Source organism: Triplophysa rosa, linkage group LG16 (assembly GCF_024868665.1).
Source record: "Triplophysa rosa linkage group LG16, Trosa_1v2, whole genome shotgun sequence".
NCBI lineage: Eukaryota > Metazoa > Chordata > Actinopteri > Cypriniformes > Nemacheilidae > Triplophysa > Triplophysa rosa.
This window is the reverse complement of record NC_079905.1, coordinates 15315195-15340609: the sequence shown is the minus strand read 5'-3', so window position 1 is coordinate 15340609 and position 25415 is coordinate 15315195. Positions and strand designations below refer to the sequence as shown.

At 37.3% G+C, this 25415-nt stretch overlaps 3 protein-coding genes across 4 annotated transcripts; 1 reads left to right on the top strand and 2 right to left on the bottom strand.

Annotated features, from left to right (window-relative positions):
* The first annotated feature begins 1536 nt into the window (after positions 1–1536).
* On the top strand, positions 1537–7107 carry tspan13b (tetraspanin 13b). Its single transcript, XM_057354354.1, has 6 exons — positions 1537–1749; positions 3250–3417; positions 4759–4839; positions 4990–5103; positions 5289–5399; positions 6013–7107. Exons 1-6 carry the CDS (start codon positions 1687–1689, stop codon positions 6085–6087), a joined length of 612 nt encoding a protein of 203 aa, XP_057210337.1. The 5' UTR covers positions 1537–1686; the 3' UTR covers positions 6088–7107.
* Positions 7108–7436: 329 nt separating this feature from the next.
* Positions 7437–9348, bottom strand: agr2 (anterior gradient 2). The gene is made up of 8 exons (XM_057354355.1): positions 9216–9348; positions 8924–9049; positions 8524–8587; positions 8321–8373; positions 8109–8185; positions 7965–8028; positions 7790–7873; positions 7437–7696 (listed from the first exon to the last, which is right to left on the bottom strand). Exons 2-8 carry the CDS (start codon positions 9039–9041, stop codon positions 7647–7649), a joined length of 510 nt encoding a protein of 169 aa, XP_057210338.1. The 5' UTR covers positions 9042–9049; positions 9216–9348; the 3' UTR covers positions 7437–7646.
* Positions 9349–12273: 2925 nt separating this feature from the next.
* Positions 12274–24108, bottom strand: ppp1r10 (protein phosphatase 1, regulatory subunit 10). Of its 2 annotated transcripts, none has more exons than XM_057354347.1 (19): positions 24088–24108; positions 21960–23904; positions 19505–19620; positions 19322–19408; positions 19097–19232; positions 18961–19012; positions 18790–18876; positions 18559–18690; positions 18362–18467; positions 18131–18234; positions 16161–16264; positions 15902–16061; positions 15675–15818; positions 15338–15584; positions 14934–15009; positions 14611–14832; positions 14389–14524; positions 13923–14300; positions 12274–13835 (listed from the first exon to the last, which is right to left on the bottom strand). In XM_057354347.1, the coding sequence occupies exons 3-19, from the start codon at positions 19609–19611 to the stop codon at positions 13711–13713; spliced, it is 2403 nt and encodes an 800-aa protein (XP_057210330.1). In that variant the 5' UTR covers positions 19612–19620; positions 21960–23904; positions 24088–24108; the 3' UTR covers positions 12274–13710. The 2 variants fall into 2 exon arrangements, with proteins under 2 accessions (XP_057210330.1, XP_057210329.1); XM_057354346.1 differs by having other exon boundaries at positions 23606–23904.
* Between the last annotated feature and the right edge of the window lie 1307 nt (positions 24109–25415).

Below are 25415 nucleotides of genomic sequence, written 5' to 3'. Positions count from 1 at the left end.
AAATGTGTTTGTTCTGTTGAACACAAAATAAGATATTTTGAAGAATGTAAGGAAAGCAAACAGTTCTGGGGCTCTTTTTACTACCATTGTCATTTTTCCTACTATGGTAGTCAATGAGGTCCATGAACTGTTTGATTACAAGCATTCTTTCAAGGATGAGTAAATGATGACAGAATTTGTCCCTTTAAGGACAAAATGTTTTGTGTTACTTTTAATTTGTGTTGTCTCTTTTATTTATTCAACACAAAATTACTCATAATGTGTTAAATGTGTTAAAATTCCATTACACTAAAAATGTGGTGTTATTATTAAACACATCTTTTTTGAGAATGTATTTATTTTTATTTTATATTTTAATCGTATGTCTATTCTGATTTTTTGTTTCTTTTCTGTCACTTTTAGAGTCTGGTTAGACCTTTTCAGCTGTTAATATCCGATTCTTTTTTAATAGTCATTTATAGATAGGCTATAAATGTTAAATGGCTTGTGAGCCTCAAAAGTTAATGATGGCGAAACGGATTTTATAGCTGTATTGCTCTTTCTTATCACTTGATTTACTTTATAGACAGACAAACAAACATATACACAGAAGCAGACAGACAGCTTTTTTCCCTTTTCATATTTGTCTTCTCATATGATAATGCAGTGGAAATATACGCGTCTCCTCGCAACAGTTACTAAGGAGAGGCGGGAAGTTTTCGCTATTGTCAATCAGGAAAAATTGACCAATTAACTGTACCGTGCACAGTCAGTCCCGCCTCCTTAAATGGTGGCCATGTTGGAATAAATTCTTCTGGAAGCATTGTACGTGAAAACCCAAGTCAGTACTTTCATTAGAATAACTCATCCAAAAATGTGTTTTTAAAGAAACCACAACAGATTGCGTATTTTTACTAACATTTGTTATGAACAAGTTATAAATTATATTTTAGATGTGTTGCATGTTTTTACGTCCACAATAAAATGTACATTCGAGTTGGTAAACACATAAACCTGATCACAGAAGTGTAGCGAAGTGCTTATTCTTTCACAAAGACAAAGCTGAGCTTACTAACAGATTTGCAATAGCCTATACATTTATATTTATAACATACTACTACATAATGTTTATAATATACAATATTTAGAATATGTATTTTAAAATGATATTTGCACATTTAAAAGTATTATATAATATTTATATTACCCTATTTAGAATATACACTTTAAGCCAATATTAGTTCAAATAAATGAGTAAATAAATACTTTATTGTGTGTGTTAAATATTAGTCTACCAGAGGTGTCATGCATCTATTTTTTAGTACGACCAGTGGGTGTGTGTTTAAAGTATTATATAAACAGTTTCATATACACACTTTATACAATTATCAATAATATAAATTTGCACTAAATTTAAGAAATCCACTTGGCTGGAACACGGGAATTCTCCACAGCTCAAGTCCAAGAGAGAGCAAGAGACTGAGCTTCCCACCTTTCTACCAGAAGGGAGGGATTTTATGAAGTAAGATCTGGCACCCTCATATGCATCAGCGTTCACTCTGTGAATTGGTCTGAACCACACACGAGTCTTATTTTATCCTTGCTTAGCTACATTTTTTCTCCTAGATCGTTCGTTATTCTTGTCATATAACTGGTATTTCCAGAGATCCACACAGCTGAGAGCGTCTGTCAGAAAACGCGATCAAGATGGGTTGCGCTGGATTCACCTGCTCCAAGAATTCCCTGTGCGCGCTCAACATCCTCTATGTTGTAAGTAACCATATGGACATCTTTAGCAGCCTTTGTTGTAACGTTACCATTTCCAGATGTGCTTTACAAATGAGTGTTTTTTTGTGGGGTTTTATTGCAGTATTGGCTGTAGCAGTGTTCAGATGAATTATTTAGAGTGATTCTTTGTGTGGAATGAGGCCGATGAGCGGTTCTGGTTTCACTCAACAGTGGTGGCTGTAGAATAACATCCCAGATCGCGACGCCACCGTTTCCTCGCAACTCTGTTTTTGCGGTCATATCCTGTCTTTGTTCTGACATACCCTGACTTATTACACTTGAGTCGGATATGTGAGCGCAGATTGCTTTTCTGCACTTTTTCATGTACCTGTATATTGCACATAGACCTTTGCACTTGTTACTGCACAGGTGAAAGGAGAAACTCATAGGGCCATACTGTAATCTGTACACCTTTACTGTGACACGTCTACTAGACTTGGATTTATTTTTTCCCACATTTTGTATTTTAATTTGACTTAAAAGCCTGTCTTATGTTATGTGTGGCCCTTCCTGTGTTACTGTTATTTGCTAATGTAACAGCTGTTGTTTGGTCACTCTCAGGAAACAATTCCATTTGTTTGCCATTTGTTTTCTCATAAATCACTACTTTGATGAATATAACTTAAATACTTAATTAATATGTTTATTTTAAAAGGTTATTTTTCATTGAAATATCAGCCAAGGTGAGTCTCCATTCGCCACAAACATTGCATTTTTGTAAAAATGCATTTTCTAAATATATAGTAAATAAACAGGCAATTCCATGCAATTGCCAAACTTAATATTAAGTTAAACTTTTTACCAAAGGTTTTCACCATACTGGTCTGATGTCTATATTTATACAAGTATTTTTTGTGGTTTTTTTTAAAGCATAGTTTTCTGTAGTCAGTTAAGTGAATTGTCACATCCATAACAGAATTGTCCGTAGAGGTCCATATTCCTCATATATAAGTACATGAAAATTAAAATAAAAGAACTATTTTATGTTTAATAAAACGCCATCTCTCCTCCATTTGTCGGGTATTATTGCTTCTGGTTTGTTCATTTTAATTCGCAGAAATCCTACAAAGAATGCTGTTTCTCAAAAACGTTCGTCCTTTTTTGACATGTCCCTAAAGTATACAATTTTCTCCCCATGCTTCGACTAATAATAGATTAAATGTTATCAAATGTTAAGTTTACTTTTGTTTATATGTAACAGGGTTTATGCAAACTTTTTGTTTCCCAAAATGTTAATAAAGTTTGATTCAAAGTATTGCAAGACATTGATTTAATCAAAAGTTATCTGTTCAAAATAATGGGTTGAAATGTAACTCTTTAGGATTATATTGGGTGTGATAATTAAAACAAATGTGAAAAAGCCGCATTTCATGATATGTATGTTTGGGGTGAGTTATAATTTTCCTAAACACTGTTTTCAAAATCTGTTATCTTTGTTCCTCTTCCCCTCACTAATGATTTCTCTTTCCTCTCTGACCTCAGATGGTGAGTTTACTGATGATTGGCATCGCCGCCTGGGGAAAATGCTTCGGGCTGGTGTCGAGCTTCCAGGTGGTGGGGGGCATCATCGGGGTGGGAGTCTTCCTCTTCTTTGTTGCCCTAGCTGGACTCATTGGTGCCATGAAGCACCACCAGGTTCTGCTGTTCTTTGTATCCTTTACTGTGCTCATGCAGACAGTGTACTACAACTTTGTGCATAGTGTTGTTTAGACAGCGGTAAGGCTTTACATGAGAGAGAATCAATAAAACATTTTCTCGGTAGTATATTGTGTGCAATATTAATGTTGAGGAGTGAATGTGAAGATTGTGGAGCGTACGGGTCAGCATTTTCCATTCATGTATGCAATAAGATCTATGTGGGAAGTGTCCAGTTTCAGTGTAGTCTATTATCAGCCGAATGCTACTGACCACAGACTGTGTGATCAGTCAAAACAAAAACTATTTCAACTAGGTACTCACATTTAAAATAATTGTTCAAAAATTTCCTTAGAATTAAAGTATTCTTCTTCGTTTTCTTATATAAAAGATACAAATTATATAAACAATTATATAAATATTATATTAAACAATCATATCATCTTAAAATCCTAATCTAAAAATTGAAATAAAAAATATTTCCATGCTCTACATGGAGTATTATCTACACATGCAATGCATTTCACTCTGTGACCATAGAGTGGTGCAGTTAACATGTTAAATGAAAATGCAGATCAGTAAACTTGTACCGTAAAGTGTTTCTTTTCTGTTATGCATAAAATGACAGATGACAAATAACACATAAAATGAAAAGTCCTAATCCTAAAATATTTTGAAGTGTAAATGAAACAAAATTCAGGATGAATGGATTGCCTTAATGATGAGTAATAATGGTGTGATTATTTCAGTTATACATTGAGGGACAGGGAGGATTTCAGTATAATACATTTTTTCAAATTCATAAAATTATGTTTATGTTTTTACATACATACTCGCAGTAAAAATGCAATTTTGCATTTGTGTTTGCCATTTATATTTATGGTATTCTGGAGAGCACAATTGCCAACTTATTTCTTTAATTTTTATCAATGTATTTCTTATTTCTGTGATTTCTAAGGATTACATATTTATTTTAGAAGTTTGAAGGCTTAATATCATCAGTCTCAGAAAGTCTCAATATTGTAAACCCTGTGGGGCGGTTTCTCTGACAGGGCTTGAGTCTAGTCCCAGACTAACTTGTTAGAGGTGTCTTGATCAAACTTGCACTGACAAATCTTAAAATATATCAGTGTGATTGAGTTGCCTGAAGATGCATAAGGTAATGTTTTTGTGTAAAGTAGGTCTTTTAAAACGACGTAAATATCCTAATTTAGTCCTGATTTAAATTAATCCCTGTCTGGGAAACCCCTACTAACCTATATTCAATATAATTTATTGAAACTATCTTGACTGTGATTTTACTATGAATATTTCTTCACAGTTTTTTTGTTTCAACCCTTAATTCATTCACAACAGTACATGATCATACTGTTCCTGGTGTTTGTAGTTCAGTTCTCTGTGTCTAGTGCGTGTCTGACTATCAATGAAGAGCAGCAGGTGGGAGAAATCACACTGCGTTACACTGACATGTTCTTTGTGATATTAATATATCGAAAAATATGTATTAGTGTATCTTTAACAAATTACCAATTGAAACATTCACCTCTGTGTATATAGAGTCACATTGTATGTGTCTGTGTGTTGTAGAATAATCTTTTAGAGGTGGGCTGGAATAATTCTCTGACCACTCAGAGAGATGTGGAGAAGAGTCTGAACTGCTGCGGTTTCTCACACATGGCCGTCAATGGAAGCTGCGCTGCTGTAATTGATTCTTATACACACACATATCACTCCTGTTGTTGTTTTACTGTGTTCAGTGATATATTTTTGCATATTATTTCAATGCTGATTATTGTTTGTTAGTATAGCGCACCTCCACATATGTGAACTATTTGTCGTATGATAACTCAGTGTTCTTGTGTATGTCTTGCTTCGGCCCCATGCAGCCCTGCTTTCATTACAGCACCTGCACCACCTGTGCAGCAAAGATCCAGGAGCATGCTGGGGAAGTGCTGAGATTCGTGGGAGGGATTGGACTCTTCTTCAGCTTCACTGAGGTCAGCCTCCTGAACTAAACACTCTAAAATATGTTGGGTTATTTAAACCCAGCGTTGGGTCAACTCAACAGTTGGGTTATAAATGATCCTATGCTGGGTTGTTCAAATATAAACATTTTCTGGGTTAATTTATGTTTGGTTTGTCCATATTTTTTATTTAAATCTCATAATGTTTAGGTCACCTTATTCCCACTTATAATAAGTTTGGTATCATTCATTTATTTGTTCCTTTGATGTTTTGAAGGAAATGAGTTCAGACTCTAAATTCTGAAGGAATGAAAGACATTTAAAGCCATTGTAAAATTACAATAAACACACACTGTAAAATAAATGCTCTAATAAATTAAATTCATAAATACAATTCATAAATTAAATACATTTTCTTTTTCTAATAATAATACACTTTATTGAACGTTAGTGCCTTTTATCATATTGCTGTTGTGAGATTTTATAAAAGTGAAAAGAAAATTGTGGCACTTGTTGTTAAGAAACCTATACCAGGATGTTTCATCCTTTGTCACCATTTAAATGCCAACCACTATAATTTTTTGTATTTCTCTTTCTCGTCATGTTTTTGTTCGTGTTTTTCGTCTCATTATTCTGTTTGATTCAGATCCTGGGTGTCTGGCTGACATACAGATACAGAAACCAAAAGGACCCGCGGGCGAACCCCAGTGCCTTCCTGTAACCCGTCCAAGTTCAAATCTGATGCCGAATTCTCTTGATCCGTCCCTAGCACTCGTCTAAAAGTTTTGTTCGAAGGGAGTGTGTTTTTGTTTTCACTGAAGAGGAGACCAGCCTGTGTGTTTTTTGCTGCTATATATACTATGTGCTTGATTTTTCAAGAATACAGTGTGCGGACAACACTGTACTTTTTGAGACTGTGTTTAAAGAATTCTGCTGAACGAAAGAAACATGCACCAAATACCAGTACGCAGTATGACACTAATGGGCTAAACAAAACTGATATTTAGATTTTGTTCTGTGGTAAAACATAAACACTGACTATATCATATTATAATTGTTTCAGTTCTAAGACATGTTTCTTAAAAATGGACAAACTACCAATTAGCATGACTGATATACAATAAAATGTTATGCAAACAAGTGCAATAAGCATAAACCATTAAACAGTTTTCTGTAAAAAAAAAGCATGTTATAATATGTTAAAGGGACAGTTCACCCCAAAATAAAAATTCATTGTCATTTATTCACACTCATGTCATTTAAATCTGTATATGACTTCGGTATGTCCATACAATAGAAGTCAAAGGGGCCAATGTTGTTTGGTTACCAGCATTCTTCAAAATATCTTCTTTTGTGTTCTGCACAGAAGAAATGAAGTCAAACAGGTTTGAAATGACATGAGGGTGATTAAATGATGAAAGGATTTTCATTTGTGGGTGTATCCCTTTAACAATTCTATAACTATTAACCACTGAGATGAATAACCAGAGTGATAAAACAGAATTGGCATGAAATATTAAAGTTGATTTATTTTTTCCCTTGAGTTTCATTGTCACTGACACATTTCATATCACACTTGTTTATATGCCTACTTCATCTCTGTTTTGTGTGCGTTTTACTGGCTTGAGTTTGTGTTTTGTTTTGTCTTCTTGCATGAATTCGTCACTGAAATGTACATCTATAGTTCTGTGAACTATGCTGTCATGCATCTAAAAAGAAATCAGAAATAAATACCCTGTAGAAACAATAGTTTGGCCATTTTTGTCTAACGTAATTGCCGGGTTTAAACAATGCGTTCGGTTATCGCGTTTATTGTGCGTAATTTCAATGGAGTTTTTCAGAATGGCAACTTCCTCCAAGCTTAAACCAATCAGAGACTGACACACTCGGCTTTTCTCAAGCCAACAGTTTGCTGAATAACAAAGGCTGCTTGTAACCAGGCAACCATGTGACTCAGAAAAACCGTTGCTTTGGCCCCTCCCACCAGGATATTATCCGGAGGCACCGCTAACTGTTAAAACCCACAGTCACGGTTCATTGATATGAAATGAGTTACCATGAGAACCAGACTGTTGGAACAACTTCATTTATTTCAAAAAACAGGGAAATACATTAAAAGAAAAGGAAAGCCTGAAGGTGACCATAACAGAGAGAAAATGTTTAAAATTTGTACAGGACTTTACAGTGCAGTTTTAAGTGTCAGTAAACAAATGACAAAGTAAAAGTGACCCTCAGGGAAGTTATCTCCTCTCTGTGAACAGAAGGGTCATGCTTTTGTGTTCACAACTCCGTCTTCAAAAATTTCAAGGCTCTTTGCATGTTGCTTAACACTGTCGAAACGGGCAAAAGATAAAAATACTGTTAGTGGGGTAATGGCTGGAAAAAAAACGAGTTTGTTAAAAACATTGTCATTTCAGACTTACAGAGTTTAATGTCGTTTGGCTCATAAGCGTACATGCGGTTAGAATAGCGACCAGTAATGTCAGCCCGGACGGTCATAGAGGGATCTGAGATACAAGAACATTGAATTTCAGTTAATTATTTAGCAAAAATGATATTAATTCATGTAAATGTAATGGTTTGAATCATCAAACTCACCGACTAAAATGATTCTTGGAACATACTGGCCATCGGGAGACAAATGCTTGTCTGTTGTTTCATACTGTAAATGGCATAAATCCCATGTTAATCTAGACATTCGCAGCACACATCTCTCAAAGATTAATGTCACCGTTCACTCACCATCAGGTTCAAGACGATAAATTCTTCATCAGCCAGCTTCTGGATCTCTTTATCCTCAGCGAAGGCCTTCTTCATAGCTACAAAAATAAGACAAACAGAGGTTTTACCTAAGCTTTGGGGCACCTGAAATGCATTTTTATTCATTTTTTATTTTCTGACAGTGAAAGGAATAAAGAATCAGACATATTCTTTATATAAAGATAAAGTCGTACCCAGGCTGTGTGGGCAGTCCTCCAAGTGAAATATAACCATGAGGGGCTTGTTCCTAATAACATAAAAAATATGCATTATACACAATATAAGATATGCCATGTCTTATACACATAATAATAAATATAGCAAACCGCCCCAACATGTAAGTTATGACTTGCTGAAAATGATGTATAAAGTGCAAAATATCAAAACCTTTCTCTACCTGGATCGTGACCAAAACAAGGCTTCCTCGTATGTCTGAGCCCAGATCAACTGATCACCCCAACCTAAGAGGACAAGCAAAAATACTGAGTATGCATACTAAAACATGTTTGCTCATGCATGTGAAGGACTGTTTCTACAAGAGCCATTCACATAAAAAAAAACTTGAATTTCATGAATGTCATTTAATAATCACTGTAATATTTGTTTAGCATCATTTTGTCAGTGCCCTATAAAAAAGACTTCAACTCAATGTTTTGAACTGACATCCAAATTATTAATTATAAAAATGGCTAATTATCACAATAGACTATACTTTAAATTTACAAAACATTAACTTAGATTCTACAGCGTGAAAAATAAATTCTGTCTTTATTGCATGTTTTATAAATGAAACCCACCTCTGGAGAGAGTTTGAGGGACCCTCTTCTCTTTCTTCACAGTGGTCTTCTCCGGCTTTCCCATAGTGGAGGTCAGGGTCCCCAGGACCAAGAGCACCGATAACAATCCTTTAAGCATCTTACAAGCTACAGCAACAAAACACATCAATACAGAGCTGTTAGGAATTACATACATTTAACATGAGTCCCACTGTCAACTGTAACTGTTCAGAATCAGAAATATACAGACACTCTGTCCTCTGGTATGCTTAATATTGGTTGAAGCATGTATGGAGATCAGTTCTCTTCTCACCTGTTTTCAGATTTCCCCTTTAGTTTTGTCACAGTCTCCTGTCTGTGCTGTTGCCCTTCCTCTCTCACATGTGTGGCATTTATACACCTGCTCACCTGAGGCTCCGCCCACCCCCTCTCCCGTCCTGGAATGTGATCCTGCACTTTCATGCCATTCAGTTGCACTTTGCGAGCAAACTTCCTATTTATTCTTGCATTTGTCTGTGTGCCAAGGCCAGATCAGCAGAGAGTCTCAGTAAGTGATTGAGTATAAGTATGATTAGGCTCTTCACGATTGGCTAAGACCTTACCCGTGATGTCAGACGGGCACATGAATGGGATATCATTACTTTTGGCATGACGTGGTATTAGAATAAGAAACCAAACTATGGCTGACTTAAGGCTTCTATGCATTGGTATCATAATACAAATTAATTATTAAAGTTTTATAAGTGTGAAATGTAATGGTTTGACAGGCCAGATGTATGAGAATGTGTGAGTTTTACAGATTTTGATATCTAAATTAAATTCTTATTCTGTGATATTGAATATTTTCTTTTTACATTTCAAGGAAATACACTCATTGAATGCAGAGAAATCTTTAGCAGTTGGACATCAGCATGTTGCATTAGATCTAAAGTAATCTCTTTAAAAAGGATTTGTCGTTTTAAATACACTTTTTTTTTAGTTAATTCAACTTAAAAATATTAGTTAACATACCAATTTTGCATCAAATTCATGTAATAACTAATCTTTTTTACTTTAAATTAAGTGAAAATTTTAAGGCAGCCGGGTAACTTAAAAAGTTGAAACAACAAATCAGTTTTTACAGTGTAGAGTTAACTAGAAAACCCATCCCTCCAACATTTGCTCAATGAGGCATTCAATAGGAAGTGTGCTGAATGCAGTCATCTCAAAAAACTGACGTGTCCTTAAGAACTTCATTTGACATCAATTCAATTGAAATACATATTTTAAGGCCCTTTTCAAAATTTTGCATTGTTAAAGCAACTTAAAAGAAAATACATTTTAGCAGTAGAGACATTAAAAACAGAACTAGCAAATATACAGTAAACATATATAATAAAATACATGTTATTATGGCAAATTTTCTTAATAATATACATAAGCGCAAGTAACTGTAAATCATCCTGTAATGAGATGGTATATTTATAGCAAAATTTAGCTATGGAATAAAATAAATTATTTATTTATTTGCTTGTTTATTTCTACACTTTCATTTATATAAAAAATGCATGTCTATAATTTGTACTATTGCATTATATTTTATTCCTCTATTGTATGTTTTATTTATTTGCTCAATATCATTTAGTATTACTACTCAATATTACCTCTTAGGCATGTCCTGTTAGTCCGACCATTTGAATCTCATACGCCTATAAAAAACTTTTACCCGAAGACGCTATTGTGAAACATCCTTTTGTCAAGCTGAACAAACGTGCTGATAACGTTTACATGTCACAACAACTGTGCATATACAAGCAAGAGAGGTAAACAACAGCTTCTCTAAAAAATGACTTTACAGCTTTGCTTCTCTAAAAATCCTGTTGTAACTCAGGCCTGAAAAAGTGCTTTTCCACCAGCAGCTCTAAGATAATGTGACCAGCGGTGGATCAATGGTGTCTTTGTGTGGAGCAGGGCCTCTGCAACGACACCACGACTGAATGACTTCACTCTCTGTGTCCTTCAGGTGGACATGTGAGTGTCTCTGAATGTTGTGTTAAAATTGACCGATAATCAGACCAAACTACAGGTCCATCACAAAAGACTCAAGTCTTAACATGAACAAAATTCTTTCATGCATCAATTTATGACAAATCTCAGATTTCAATTTATTCATATTTTTTTGCTCTTAGTGAATGTAAAACAAGATTTGAACTTTTTTACACGTTGTTAAAAAGATTTTCAGGAGAGATAGGCCCACTGTATCTGTCCACTGTAACCTCTAAAGATTCTTGTAAATGTTGAAAAAATGGAATGAGATTCCCATCCTGCCCAATTTAGAGAAAGAGCAAATAACACAAATATTCTGGTACAATTTCCTTAACATTATGATTTGAAGAAACAAAAAATTACTCAACACGATTCAAAATCAAAAGAGCTGTCCATTCCTTTATAAAGGAACAGTTCACCCAAAAATAACAATCCTGTCTTCATTTACTCACCCTGGAGTTGTTCCAAATCTGTATCAATTTCTTTGTTCTGATGAACACGGAGAAAGATATTTGGAAGAATGCTTGTAACCGAACAGTTCTTGGCCACCATTGACTACCACAGTAGGCAAAATGACAATGGTGGGAAAAGGGCCCCAGAACTGATTGCTTTCCTACATTCTTCAAAATATCTTCTTTTGTGTTCAACAGAACAAAGACATTTATAAAGCAATTTTTTCCAATGGTGGCCAATAATTGTTTAGTAACAAGCATTCTTCAAAATATATTTCTATGTGTTCATCAGAATAAAGAAACGTATACAGATTTGGACCAACTTGAGGGTGAGTAAATGATGAAAGAATTTTCATTTGTGGTTGAACTGTTCCTTTAAGTTTTGTATTTTCTTCAGACACCCCATTGAATGTCTGTGACTATGACACAGATCGAGAGAATTGCTGAGGTGTCCTTTACACGCTTTTATTCTTCCTTCACCTCGTATGGGCAAAAAATCTCCATGTCAATATTTGTCCTTTAGGGTTGGGTGCACAGGCCACTCCTTGTCATACACACTGCATCGGCCATCTGCACTCCGACTCCGCCCTGAGAACACGGATCTGACGGCCAGGAATGCAAACGCACGGCCACAGGACTGTTAGGATCTGACTGGATTGTTGTAACTGGAGGAGGAGACTTTGAGGTTCTAGTGAACCTGTCAAAAAAATCGAGTTACCTTGTTTGAGGTGTACAAACAGTGAGGGATTTGGAAGTTAGAAAGCAAACAGGCACCGAGTTTGAATGATGATTATATATGCATACATTGTATAATGTGATGTCAGACAATGTTAGTTATTATCAGAAAAAAAAACATGTAAAGATAAGGAAAGTTAGAATCACTACACAATCGGATTCATTTCTTAACATTTATTAATTTACATGTAGCAAAAAACTTTACATATCCGAATATGCCTTTCGTGTTTACTCAACGCTCTGACACATAGACATCTCTCAAACGATAATGAAACCTCAGATAGAAAAAATATCACCAGGCTCGTATCAAAATAAAATCATGGGGAAAAAGTTAAACAAAAAAAGAAAAAACCCAAGTCCCACAAGAGACACAACGGCCAATGTTTTCACAGAAAACACCTGAATTAATTCGGCCTTGATAGTGGTTCGTAGCCCGGGTTAGGCTCATCTGAACACTGAAGGAGTAGGACAGACGCGACTCAGGAGTCTGAGAGTCTTACAGCTCGAGAACGCACACAGCAGATCAAACAATAGCATCAACATGGGAAAAAAAATCACAACCATTCTTCTGATTGTCACACTATAAGGAACAACAGTTGATATTTCTTTACAGGCTGGGATCTCTTTTCATAGAAAGGTATGATCATTGGACTGAATTCAAGTATGCAACGGGACTTCAGAGGTTTGTATCTTGTGCCCAGGAACAAAAGGTGTTGTTTGCATGTAGTATTAACCCTTCAAGCTAAGATTCACATGTACAGTATTCTGATGCAGGTATAGAGGAACCATAATGGCAATACAATTCAGTGCAAGAAAATATAGCTTAATATCAGATTTGAAATAAAATCCTTGAAACATGTGAAGATGACCGTGAGGCACTTCTTCATGTCAAATGCCTGTTTCCAATCTACACATGTGGTATGAGGACTTTACCCTTTTTTCAATAGAAAACAGCTGGAAATAAAACATTAAACAATATTTCTGGTGACCTTAAGAGGGGACAAATTTAAACCAAAAGTATCGTAAAATAAAATTCTAGAAATCAGTTTTTCAGTATAACCATTAACTTGTTAAATTTCATGATGAATGATAGAAATGAATTGATGTCCGACTGTAATTTGTAAATTTGCACTCGCCACCCTGAGCCTTTGGGAAGCTACCATAAAAGCTCTGGCAGAAGACTATCTATACCTTGTCCTAGTGGTTACAAAGCAAATGGGTACAATCTTAAGCAGTCGATTCAGTGGTACACAGCTTCACAATAAAAATATACATTTGAATCACCATCTTCAGGAAGCAGTATTTACACGGAGGGCAAATAATGGGTTTCAACAACTCGGCTCCTTTCATAACTTTCCTTAGGAGTCCTGCATATTGTTTGTGGACCCCATCAAACTGGGGATAGTGTTGAATCGAGAGGAAGCTTATGAAGAAACAACTGTACAAGGATGCAGATGGAATTGTGCTGTCACAGATGCAAACATCCCAGCCCACACGTCCTGTTCCCTTGAGTCAGATTCAGTCACTGTACATAAGGCTCATTTTGAGTCCTGTTGCCCACTAGTGGCGGGTTAAAGGAACAGCAGCTTTATTTTGTTAGTGTCCATGCTGGGGAGGAAGTGGTGGTCCATTTACACCAGGATGGTAAAACGCACAATTATTTTCATAGCGACAGTTTCCCTTCATCATGAAATGGCGACACATGGGCCTCTTTGACATGTCTGAAATGAAAAAGTTATCAGACTAAAGGTTTACGGTTACATGCGTACAAATATTGAATATTTTTAAAAGTAGGCGTTTAAGCTTACCACCCATGTTGTTATGTCCTCCACGAGGTCCTCCACGTCCCCCTCGTCCTCTGAAGCCCTGATCTCCCCCTCTGAAGCTCTGATCTCCTCTCCCTCTCCCCCGGTGAAAGTGTCCTCCTCGGTGTGGACCTCCCCTCATGGATTCGTCACCCCAATAGTTGCCGTTGTCCGCTCCTCTGCCCTGCGGCCCGGGCGGGGGGCCCATCATGCGTGGCCCACTGGCGTTAAAGGGGGGCCCATGGCCAAGGGGAGGAGGCGGGTGGTTGAAATGGGGCCCCCCGGGGGGCTTGTTCGGTGGGAAGCCACCGTTCATGGGCATCTGCATGTTCATGTTGTTCATGTTCATTCCAGGTCCATGTCCGAGCAAACCAGGGTTTACTACGAATACAGAAAACAATATTAAACATGCTGCTTATGCGTTTTGTCAACAAATTTGAAAAACAGCATTTGGATGGATATTACATACTTGGAGGAGCATTTGGAGGCGGGGTCTGATTCTGGTTTTGATTCTGTTGGAGAGAGCCCAGAAGCTGCTTGATTTTATCAGAGAAATCAGGCTGTTTGATCAGATCCTCTGGTGACTGGTTCGTTCCCTGTGCACCCTGAAAACATGCAGACAATTTTCGAAATCAATGTCGTATCTAGTCTAACACAAATATAATGATCCATAAAATTTATTTTTTCTTACCATAATGGAAGTCAGCAGTTCCTGCACATTAACCGCTGGGTTATTATTGGCTGGTGTGGTGCCGCCCTGTGCCTGAGGGCTGCGGCCGCTGTTGCCCAGGCTGCCCATGAGGTTAGCCAGAACAGGAGGAAGCTTGGAGCCTTCGCTGGATCCAGAAGCAGGACCAACAGAAGCTGTGGGGTCAGTCTGCTCCATGTAATTCTCTTCCATCATAGTGGAGTCCTATAAGCACCACAGAATGAGGTCAAAGTCTGTCATACCATGCAGAAGTGACAAGAAATACGAGGGTGGATTTGTGTAAAAAAAGTGATTGGTTGTCTCACCTCGTCCAATGGGATGAGACGGGGAGGCATGGGCTCATATGGCTCAGGGTCTGGCTCATGAGGACTGTCTGGAACACTGCAGAGAGAAAAACAAATCTTTATTTAAAGATCAAAAACATCTTGTATGTTATAAAAACACATCATATTCACTTTTTTTAAATCCCTTGTATATTTTTGCTAACAACACAAAGCTTCTAACAACTTTTTGCTGTCATGACATAGGAGCACTTTCATGATCCAAACAAACCATGATGTATCAAACCAATGACAACCCTCATTATTTACTATTGAATATCACATAAAGAAGGCTAAACGCGTTGCTAATGTTGTTTCATGATGTCTTTTAGTGAAGAATAAATGGAAATTAAAAACCACATAATACCAGATCACTAGATTAGTCTTACCTCTCTTTAGTAAGGAAGATCTCCTGCAGAATTCCCATCTCTCGATCTCTCTGGATTGCCTTCTCTCTGCTGCTAGAGCCTGGAATGACCAGGCTACCCAACATGGTCAGCGGTCGCGGTGGAGTCCAGGGCACCCTTTCCTCCATGGTGTCGTGAGAATGACGACGGGCCATCTCAAACGTCTGCCTGTCCATCATTAGCTCCCGTTTAGCCGCCTCTCCAAAGTCTTTAATCTTATTGACATTCACTATAATGAAAAATAATGGTCAAATATGATCAAATGAGGCACATGAATGTTGCAATCCACAGTCAGTTCACATCAGAAAGGCAGTCTTACCCCTCTCCGTCTCATCCAGGTCAAAGTAGAAGTATTCTTTAAGATTATCTTCTTCCGCCCACCGAACACTTTTCTTTTTCTTTCCTTTCTTAGTCAGCGATTCCTCCTCGCCTCGAGGTTCAGACAGAGCATTTGGTTTATCACCTGAAATAAAAATAAATATAAAAATCTGCACGTACTGTACATATATGAAAGCTCTTGGCTGGTTTCTGTGAACTGTGACTCACTGGTGTCCATTGCTTCGGGATCTTCGGTGGGCACCGGTGTACCAGGCTGCTCCAGGTCTTGGTTCTCATGAGGAGGGGTGTGAGATGAGGATGCCTCGGGGGAAGAGGGCTTGGCCTGTGTGCCCGAGTATGACTGTGGCCTGCTGTCGAATGGACAAGGCTGTGGTGGAGCACGAGAGATAAAACACTGTTAGTGAATGTGTGTTTAGGGGTGAAATTAAAATACTTGAATACATAAAAGCTGTCTGTAGTAACAAACCTTATTAGAGGTTGGAGAGACTGCCTTAGATTTCTTCTTTTTGATTTTGATGCCAGGAACTGGGGCAGAGTTAAGAGCATCCAAAAATCCAGTGGCCTCCATCGCTAAAGAAAGAAAATACAGATATTCAGCAAAGAGAAGCTTTCACCATATAAATTAAATTGACCCAAGACTACTCTCTCAGCTCATTATATGCTCTCTATATGTTTTTGTTTATTATCATAATTATGGCGTTAGAAGTTGGACAAAACTATGTGAGCGTGTAAACACAGCGCGCAAGCAGATTACAGTTACGCGGGCACACTGAAAACGCTCGCGCGTAAAATGTAAACCTGTAGAGATCGCAAATCTCTAACTTGAACACAAAAACCAAGATTGTGCACGTAAATCAAGACTTACGAGGGGAAATAACAAACCCCCGAGTCAAAGCAGTCACTCGCGCACAGTATTGACTACACGCGCAAGTGCTACTCAACGCGCGCGCGAGCTGGGATTCTTCACGCGCGCGAGTCATTTTGACTTTTGGCACTAAGGGGGCGGGACACTGCGATTTTGTGACCAAAAATGCCATTGGCCCTGCTCCTTTCTGGAACTCCCGTTGTGATTGGCTGTTGCTGCCGCCCTCAAGTCGATGACAGAACAGGAGAGATGGCAGGAAACTGGGGAAAATAGGATCTAAGGAATTCACATTAAGTAATATTTTATATGTTGGCCCAAATGCAGGAAAATGAATGTGTGCAGTAAGGAGATTTATTAGAAACAACAAAACAAAAAATCAATTTATATGAAAGCACTTCAGCTCTGCATTCAGACATAGCAAATGTGCATTACCAGTGGTCACCTTTTTGTAGATAAGTCAGTAAGATAGATTAGTAAAATGTGTTATGATATAGAGTTTGGTTCCAAAATGAGATAACTCCGTTTAAAAAAAATTCAAAACGGAGTTACCATATCTTCATATATATAATATTATAATTTAACGTTTTCGATGTTCCGCGATCCTCCGACGTGACGGTCCAGGCAGAGTTGGCGCTATAGGGCGTAAGTGAGGGGGCCATTGTGTTCATTGGAGGGGCACCTTGCTCACCTCACAACTGTAAACACAATGAAAAAAATCTGTATAGCGCACCGTAAAACAATGGCATCATTATAACAACACAAAAGAGCGAACTCTCACTTTTTGGCGTTGCTGCCTTTGATTTAAATTTTACAAATAAACAGGACTGAATCAGCCTGTATCTTCAATTTATCAATGAAGATGTAATAAAAAAACTGTTGTTACTCATTTACAAATAGTTTAATTAAACTGCAAATAAAAGAACCTAAATACGCAGAAATATTTTCCTGTATGCACAATGGTAAATGCCCGTGTTTTTTGTTTGTTAGGCAGTGCACACAAAGGCTTTGCCGAATGCAAGCAGCCTTCGAGCTCGTATTTTTGAACATCACTAGCCTACTGCGCAAAACACTGTTGTCTGTTGTAGCCTATTTGAAGAAACGACTGACATTCTAGATTGCAGTGCTCTAACTCTATGAGTAATTAAATAGTGATGTATTAGGCCTATGACATGTAAAATAAAAAGAGTATAATAATCTAAAAGCTATATACAATTACGTTAAGATTATAAACGCTGGTATTAGAACTAGAATTTGATATTTTATACATGAAAGGCAGGAGTAGTGGTTAGTCCATAAGAGATTATATAGCGTCATCTGATTTAGATAAGCAAAGTTTGAAATTACATTTATCAAAATGATTTAAACAAAAAGTACAAATCAACTCGCTTCACAGAGTCATCTGTCTGTCTCAGAGTCTGAGCATACATTTTACGCGCGAGCGTTTTCGGTGTGCCCACGCAACTGTAATCTGCTTGCGCGCTGTGTTTACACGCTCACATAGTTTTGTCCAACTTCTAACGCCATACATAATCATATTGCTTGGGCTAAAGATTCTGAATGGGCAAACTCACGCTGTGGAGGTATAAGTTTGACTTTGATCTCTTTGGCAGAGTTGGGGGTTGTGTTGAGGGGCTTGTACTTCTTCTCCACCGGCGGTGTGTCAGACGGCGTTGTGCTGAATGGACGGAAAGCCAAAGTTTTATCATCTGCTTTAAATCCACTGAAGCACAACCGCATGCAAATTCATTCAAATAATAAACTAAAAAAAGAGGCCAGATGAAAGAATTAGACAAAGTATTTACCTTGGTCTCTTAAGCAAAGCAGGCTTGATGTTGTATTTGTCACCAAGCAGGGGTGCGGTGGGGGTCTTCTTCACAGGAACAGGAGCTGGGCTCTCCACCTCCAAACCTGTTTAAACACACAGAGTAGGAACTTTATTTAAAAACGAAAACACCTCATGATATTTTAATCATATCTGTCTAATCTCTGAAAGACGGACCTGTGAAGCGGATCTTTGCGTGACTCGGAGCATATGCTTTCGGTTTGTCTTTCTTCTTCTCCTCATCCGCTACCTTTTCACGGGGCCTCACCTCCAGACGCAGTTTTCCCTCATCTTTTTTCTTTTTCTTGTCTGGTGCAAAAAAGGAATTGGGTTACCAAAACACTACCAAAAGCACATGCATTCACAATAAATCCCATTGTAGGTTTTGATGTAAGTGAGAAGACCTACCATTGGGCGAGGCTCCACTGGAGACGCTCTGAGAGCGTATAATAGCCATCCAGCCCTCCACCAGCACTAATGACAGCTTCCTTAGCTCTGACGAAAAGAAAACACACCAGGTTCAAATCTAAACTCTTGTATTGCAAGCAGACGAATGATTCGTGATAGATTCACTCTTACCTTCTGTCTCGGCACTCTTGCTTAGGTGCTTCACCAGCTTGGCTGTGTTGTTCTGGAAGGAAAGCAGAAAGATGTTAAAAGACTGTGTGGGACCGTCACGTGTGCTTGATCTGAATTGGTTGGTGTGATGAAGTACCTGCTTGAGATGATCCACGGTCAGGGGAAGTTTCTGCAGGGTGAGCAGGATGAGCTGAAGCAGGGGGGTGTTGGTGGTGGTTTTTGAGTAGGTGAGCCAAGAGTTCAACAGCTTGTAGCCCCCCACCCGGATAAATCTGTGTCGGAGAGGAAAAAGTTAATCATGACTTCCAAACCAAAGCGCTTGCATTTTTAAATGCAATTTAAATTTGGATTTTACACTTACCGATTAAGTATGTCGTGTGATTTCGTCTGTAGCAGAATGTTTAGATACATGCATCTGCTGACCATTTTATGGGATGCCTTCATGAGACTGCATGGGAAAAGAGTCATAAGACGACAATGTGTTAAAAAAAATATATATTTATGGAATTTCTGAAAAGTGTGGTTTGTGCGAATAGCTCCTCACCTGAAGACTTTGGCGACTCCCTCAAGGCTCCGTAGCTCTCCATCCTTTCCCAGCAGAGCTTCAACTCCTTTCAGCACCTCTCTGGGGTCCACTGGGCCCACAGCCATAACTGCTTACTGAAAGAGAAAGAAAAAACTAGTGTTATTTAGGTGCTTGTACCACAAAGAGGTTCTGGTGTATGGCATTAAATCTGTAATCACTACTGAAAATGAATATTATAGTTCCTGAAAGGAGAGCCCACTGGAACTGCACAAAAACTCAAAATCTTTCAAAAGTGAATTCCTATCAATGTAAGTTTTGCCGAGGTGACCACAAGACTGAAGCAACATAAGAATTATAAAACCGAGGACAACGGGTAAAATGAAAACAAAAAGGCTCACATGGCCACCATGATACATCACCAATGATCAAACACATGGGTGCTGCCAAGTGCCAACACTGCCTGTATTAATGAGATCTAGAAGTGAAAAACAACTTGAGTGGAGTTTGTTTTACTGATCTATATATGCCACGCTCTGGTATTCACACAACATTATTCAGGTTTGATAATCCATATGGAAATTACTATCCCTCACACAAAACCACGAGGCAAGCAGTGTCCTGAATTTCAGTGTCAGGTCCAAAGTCATGTCTTTACAACAGCATTCATTAAATATACTTCTTACAACAACTTTTGCTACTAGAATTCATTATGTTTGAGCATAATAAAATGAGGGACTTGGATTATCAAATTGAATCTGATAATGCGGATGACTACGAAGCCCACTACCTACTGAAGAAACTCATTTTGAATATATGATGCCTGTTCAAATTGTTCATATTTACTTTCTACAAGAAAAAAGGGCCAATGGATCTAAGTGTTCTAGATTAACCACTGATAGGAAAACATGTTAATTTTACAAGACCATTTTGGTGCTACATAAACATAGTATCATTGATAATCTATAAAATTGGATGCCAGATTATTGATAAATAGAATGTTTTGCTGGAATACAATTTAGTATTATATTTGTGTGTTATGCCACTGTCATCAACCCACCTGCTTTTCATATATACTGTACATTACCACAAAGGAAAGGTTTACAGGTAAAACAAAAATTGATTAAAAAAAAAATACTGTGATGGCTGTGACCAGTACTGTGCATTCAACCCAATATTTTGTTTAAATGATATAAATGTACAACAAGAGGAAAGAAAAACTAGACAAAAATAAAACAAACCATCAATTACTTGAGGAGAATGCACTTAAGAGTTGAACATAGTCTTCACAATTTCTTTTATTTCAAATGATTTAATGATAACCCTACCAATAGCTGTAAAATATATCGAATATTTCTAATACCTTTTACAATTTCACAAATATTTCTTAAAACACTGGGAGAGTGCACGTGAATGATCTTTTCATTCTGTCTACATTCCTGAATCAGTAAAGTTGGACAAACACTTATTCAGCAGTCTTGGAAACAGAAGAGCACTGTCACACTGACGGCTGTGAACCACATAGAAAGCCTGACATATACTTCTTGTCTAAACTGATCATGTTTATTTGAAAAATATTAAATAGAAAGCATGTCAATTCACTTTTATAGAAAAGTGAAAACTTCATAGTTTCACAATATTCTCATTACTTTCATTAAACATTATTTTCATTATATTTAAAATGTGTTTATCAACACACACTAAACACAATGAAAATGTTTTGCTATTTGTATATGTAAGATTTTAAACATGTATATGTAGAATATAATATATTACAAAAATAATTTAATTTAGCTACTTCTGCGGTTCATATATAGTGAAAAAAATTACGAAAATATATTTCAGGTGTTGCAATCTCAGTACATTAACTTGACCTTTAAGTTATGCTGTATGGCGCCATCTTGTGGTTATTTAATTCCACATATATAGTTACACTGTATTTGCCACGTAGTAATATAAATTTATAAATATTATAACTGAGACAAAGATAAGCAAAAATAATTGTACATTTTAATAAAACTTAAAATGGACATATACCAATAACACAAATACTATTTGACGGTAGTGGGAAGAGTGGGGGCGAGGGCAGCGTTTCTGGTAGAGAGAAAGAGAGAGGTTAAGAGAGAAATATATCACGTGATTTGCCCTGCCCACGCGGAGCATCAGGGAATATTTCTGCCTTCAGTTCCTCTCGCTACAACACAATCGGCTGGATACAGCAACGAAACGATCTACCACACTGCAAACTAATGAAACGACTTCAGAAAGTAAACAACGGCCGAGGGTATTGCACATAAAAACACCAAATGTATATGGATTATGAATATTTAGCATGCAAGTTGTAACGCTGTGATTTATGTACTGTATATATTTTTCTAAAAATATGAAAAGGTCTACTAATGGCTGAATCGAAAAGTACAAAATTACTCACTTTTGATCTGATAAAAATCGTGTGAGAAATCAGGTTTGGTCTTACCCGTAACACTGTTGTTGAAGAACTTTTTAAAGTCTCAGAATTCCTTTAACACGGAACATTACACAATTCCTGGAAACGTCACAGTTGTCATAAACAATAGTGTGAAAAGTAAACAAGAATGTACAATTCATATAAAGAAAATGTTAACATTGTCAAGATTTTCATGGAGGTAACAAATGTGAGGACACGTTGCCAGTAGATAACAATTACAAGGAAAGGTACTGGTTCACTTCAAGATTAAATTGAAAATAGAATAGAAGCCCCCACCCTATCCTATATAATCGTGTTCCTACTAGCAATTTAATGACCAACATCACTTATGGATGAACTAATAAAACCCTTCAAGTTCAACACAATGGAGACTATCTTCATTTTAAACAAATAAATAAAAACTAATTTGAACAAATTGACCAAATGCTCTACGATACAGAATACATAATCCATTGTTGATCTGACAATTAAACGTTATTAAAGGCCAGTTACATAAACTTGTGAATCCACTCCAGTAAAGAACACATGGGGATTTGCCATCTGTCGAAGTTGCTTTCTATAATAAAGCAGCTTGCCATACACTGACAGGAGAACAGAGTGGCTACCCTGATTCGCTGACGCCAGGGTTAAGCCACGCCTTCTATCTTTAACCACTTGTCTCGCGCACTCGGTGCGATAGCTATACCAAAACTAGTGCGCGGTCGCCATCTTTGAAAAAAAAACAAGTTCTTTAAAAAACAACGTCTTTCTCCCTTCGCCTGCCACTTGTCTTCTTCATTTACAACGTCCTATATTTACCCGCAAGCGACTCACGGATGTTAAGACGATACCTCGAGCTTTCCTAAGAGGATGATAGCGACGCGAGACAGCCGTTCCGGACTGCAAAATTTCCCGTACATCCAGTCTGGAAAAACAAAGCCACCATTGCCTCGAGTGCTCCGAGTAAACGACAACCCGTCCGCCATTTTAAAGCAAAATCTACAAGACAAATAACACCATCGCTGTCCGTTTCGTAACGTTAAAGCATCTTAAACACACAGCACAAAATGCAATCTTTATAGGCAGACTGCTATAAAGTGATACAAAATCGTTTGCCTAGGTTTATTACATCAGACGAGCCCAACGGTATCAATTTCCGACAACTAATACACCTAACGACATTAAAAAGAAAATGTTGCAATTCAGTCTGGGGTATTTTTCCATTCGGCTAAATCCACAGTCGCACTCGGCAATCTTTATGTGCAGATTGCGTTGGTTGTTCCAGTGAGCTCTCCTTTGGAAAGAGTTTATAAAAAGCCCCAAATTAAATTCAGTCACTTCCTGCCTCAGCCTATGGCAATCTTTATGTACAGATTGCTTATGATCAGCGATGGCTAGCTTATTATGCTATTTATCGTTATTAAATCAGTAGGATTACTCCCGTCTCACACACAAAGAGAAACAGGGCGTTGAAGCCGCTGCTCGGACTTTGCGGTGTGAGCTCATACGCTAGCTAGCTCTGCCTCGCTTTATCTCAGCATGCTATCTGCCTCTAACTGCCTGTGGCGCATTTAGGTCGCCACGCTTAAGCTTAATTTATATATTTTAGGAATTTATCATTTTTAACAAGACAATTGGTTAATTCGATTCAAATTGTTTTGAAAGTAAACACTTACTATTAAACCTCTCCTCTGCGTCACGGGTTGCTATTAATATATTGTGCTTAACAGCAACAATTTTCAGCTTTTTAACAGTTTAAGAGAACGTAAACTGTCATGACTTTAGCATTATTGGCTGAAAAATGGCATAATGGGCGGGATTGTGGTGGCTCAAATTTAGCTTTTCCTTCTTGAACAATCTGGAGCAAAAAAAGTCGTAAGCAAATGTCCGTTACTCGAGTAGAAAAATTGAGTTATTTGGGCTTTGATCTTCGAACACAGTTGAAAAATCCTCGACGTCAGATTTTCACTGAGACCTGAAACGAAGAACAGCACAAAGAAATGTTAGAGAAAACGCTGCGAAACTCAGCAGAATCCATCAGACGTAGTTTGTGTGGTCAAAGCTGACTTGGTAGTCGAACTTACGGGGGAAAAAAATAATAAAAACGACTTATAAATCACAAAAAATCGAAGAGTCCTTTCTCCGATATGCCACTTACCTCAGACGAATCCAGGAATGCTCTAGAAGGGTGGGACTCTGTTTATATAGTTATGACGTTTTTTACGCCACGACGCGTGCGTGATCGCGCTTTCGGGCGTTCCCTCAACATAAAATGGAGTTGGTGATCACGCGGTCAGCTCACGCGCACACTCTCGAAACGACCGTTGTCTTTTCTAGAACATACCCATCCCCCACTGCATGTTGTCTGTTTTAACAAGTATGAACATGCCTTCTGCAATTGGATGTTTGTTTGTTTGCTTTCAATAAGATTGCTACGGTAACTTGCTACGGATTAATTAATTTTAATATGGATAATTTGTGTATGTACATGACATATACATGCAAAAACAAGTTGTTTGTAAGGCTTCAGGTTTTGTTTTCACTATGTATTGATCAAAAAATGGGCTTGTTTGAGATGCACCTTGCCTCGCCTGAAAAGAAGACGAGAGTAGGCGGCTGCAGTAAGGGGAGGAGTGAAAACAGCGCAGGCAAGACGGACACTTTCCAAATCGCGCTGTCGAGTCGACTGGAAACGTCAGCAATGCTGATCACGCGTTCACGTTTTTTATCGCATTTTTCTTGGGCCAACTGAGTTTAAAAGTGAGAAATGTTCTAAATCGTATATTAGACAAACTCTCAACCATGTCAAGGCTGAACGAATGAATTTAGACATGTTAGACAGAAAACACAGACCCTATTTTTTCAGAGCATATTTTTCTTTATTTCCTGGACAAAGTGCAATAATTGTGAATTTAACATGTCGTTTATAAAAAATGTAATATGGAAACTGTGAAAAAGGAGGTCAAACTTTTTTATAATATTAATAACTTACTTTTGTTAGCTAAGAATTTAATTCCCAAATGTATTTTTTTTAATTGTTTGTAGTATTTAAGAATTATTTGGGACAATATTTAAAAATGCTGTCAAAACCAAATAATAAAAAGCTGGAATTTTGTTAGATTTATTCGATAATATAAAGTATATTTCTTGTTTTGAATTTATTAATATGGATGGATTGAACATTTTTAATTTTTTACTTTCTTTTTGTCTTTGTTGTTTTGTTTGTATTATCTTTTATTACTTTTTTCTCGTCTGTTATTGAATGTAAACTACCATCCTGTTTCGTAATGTTTTAGTTATACTTTAATAAAAAAGCGCTTTTTATCGCAGATGAAATCGAAGCAATTGAATTGCCACTGCTTTTACATCAAGGTGGTTATGAGGACTATACATTTCACATAAGTGTGTTTTTTCCACATATAAATCTCAAAACCTACTTCAGTTAATGGACTTATTAATGGAACACTTAAGAAAAAAGATATCAGC

What these genes read in the sequence shown, in the direction of transcription:
- tspan13b (XM_057354354.1), top strand. Translation starts at nt 1,687, where the DNA reads ATGGGTTGCGCTGGATTCACCTGCTCCAAGAATTCCCTGTGCGCGCTC. An exon ending in CGCTCAACATCCTCTATGTT is followed by an intron (nt 1,750 to 3,249) that starts GTAAGTAACCAT and finishes CTCTGACCTCAG; the next exon opens with ATGGTGAGTTTACTGATGAT. An exon ending in TCTTCTTCAGCTTCACTGAG is followed by an intron (nt 5,400 to 6,012) that starts GTCAGCCTCCTG and finishes TGTTTGATTCAG; the next exon opens with ATCCTGGGTGTCTGGCTGAC.
- agr2 (XM_057354355.1), bottom strand. Translation starts at nt 9,041, where the DNA reads ATGCTTAAAGGATTGTTATCGGTGCTCTTGGTCCTGGGGACCCTGACC. An exon ending in TTATCGTCTTGAACCTGATG is followed by an intron (nt 8,029 to 8,108) that starts GTGAGTGAACGG and finishes TGCCATTTACAG; the next exon opens with TATGAAACAACAGACAAGCA. An exon ending in TCCAAGAATCATTTTAGTCG is followed by an intron (nt 7,874 to 7,964) that starts GTGAGTTTGATG and finishes CTTGTATCTCAG; the next exon opens with ATCCCTCTATGACCGTCCGG.
- ppp1r10 (XM_057354347.1), bottom strand. Translation starts at nt 19,611, where the DNA reads ATGGCTGTGGGCCCAGTGGACCCCAGAGAGGTGCTGAAAGGAGTTGAA. An exon ending in TCACACGACATACTTAATCG is followed by an intron (nt 19,233 to 19,321) that starts GTAAGTGTAAAA and finishes TCTCCGACACAG; the next exon opens with ATTTATCCGGGTGGGGGGCT. An exon ending in CAAACTTATACCTCCACAGC is followed by an intron (nt 16,265 to 18,130) that starts GTGAGTTTGCCC and finishes TTCTTTCTTTAG; the next exon opens with CGATGGAGGCCACTGGATTT.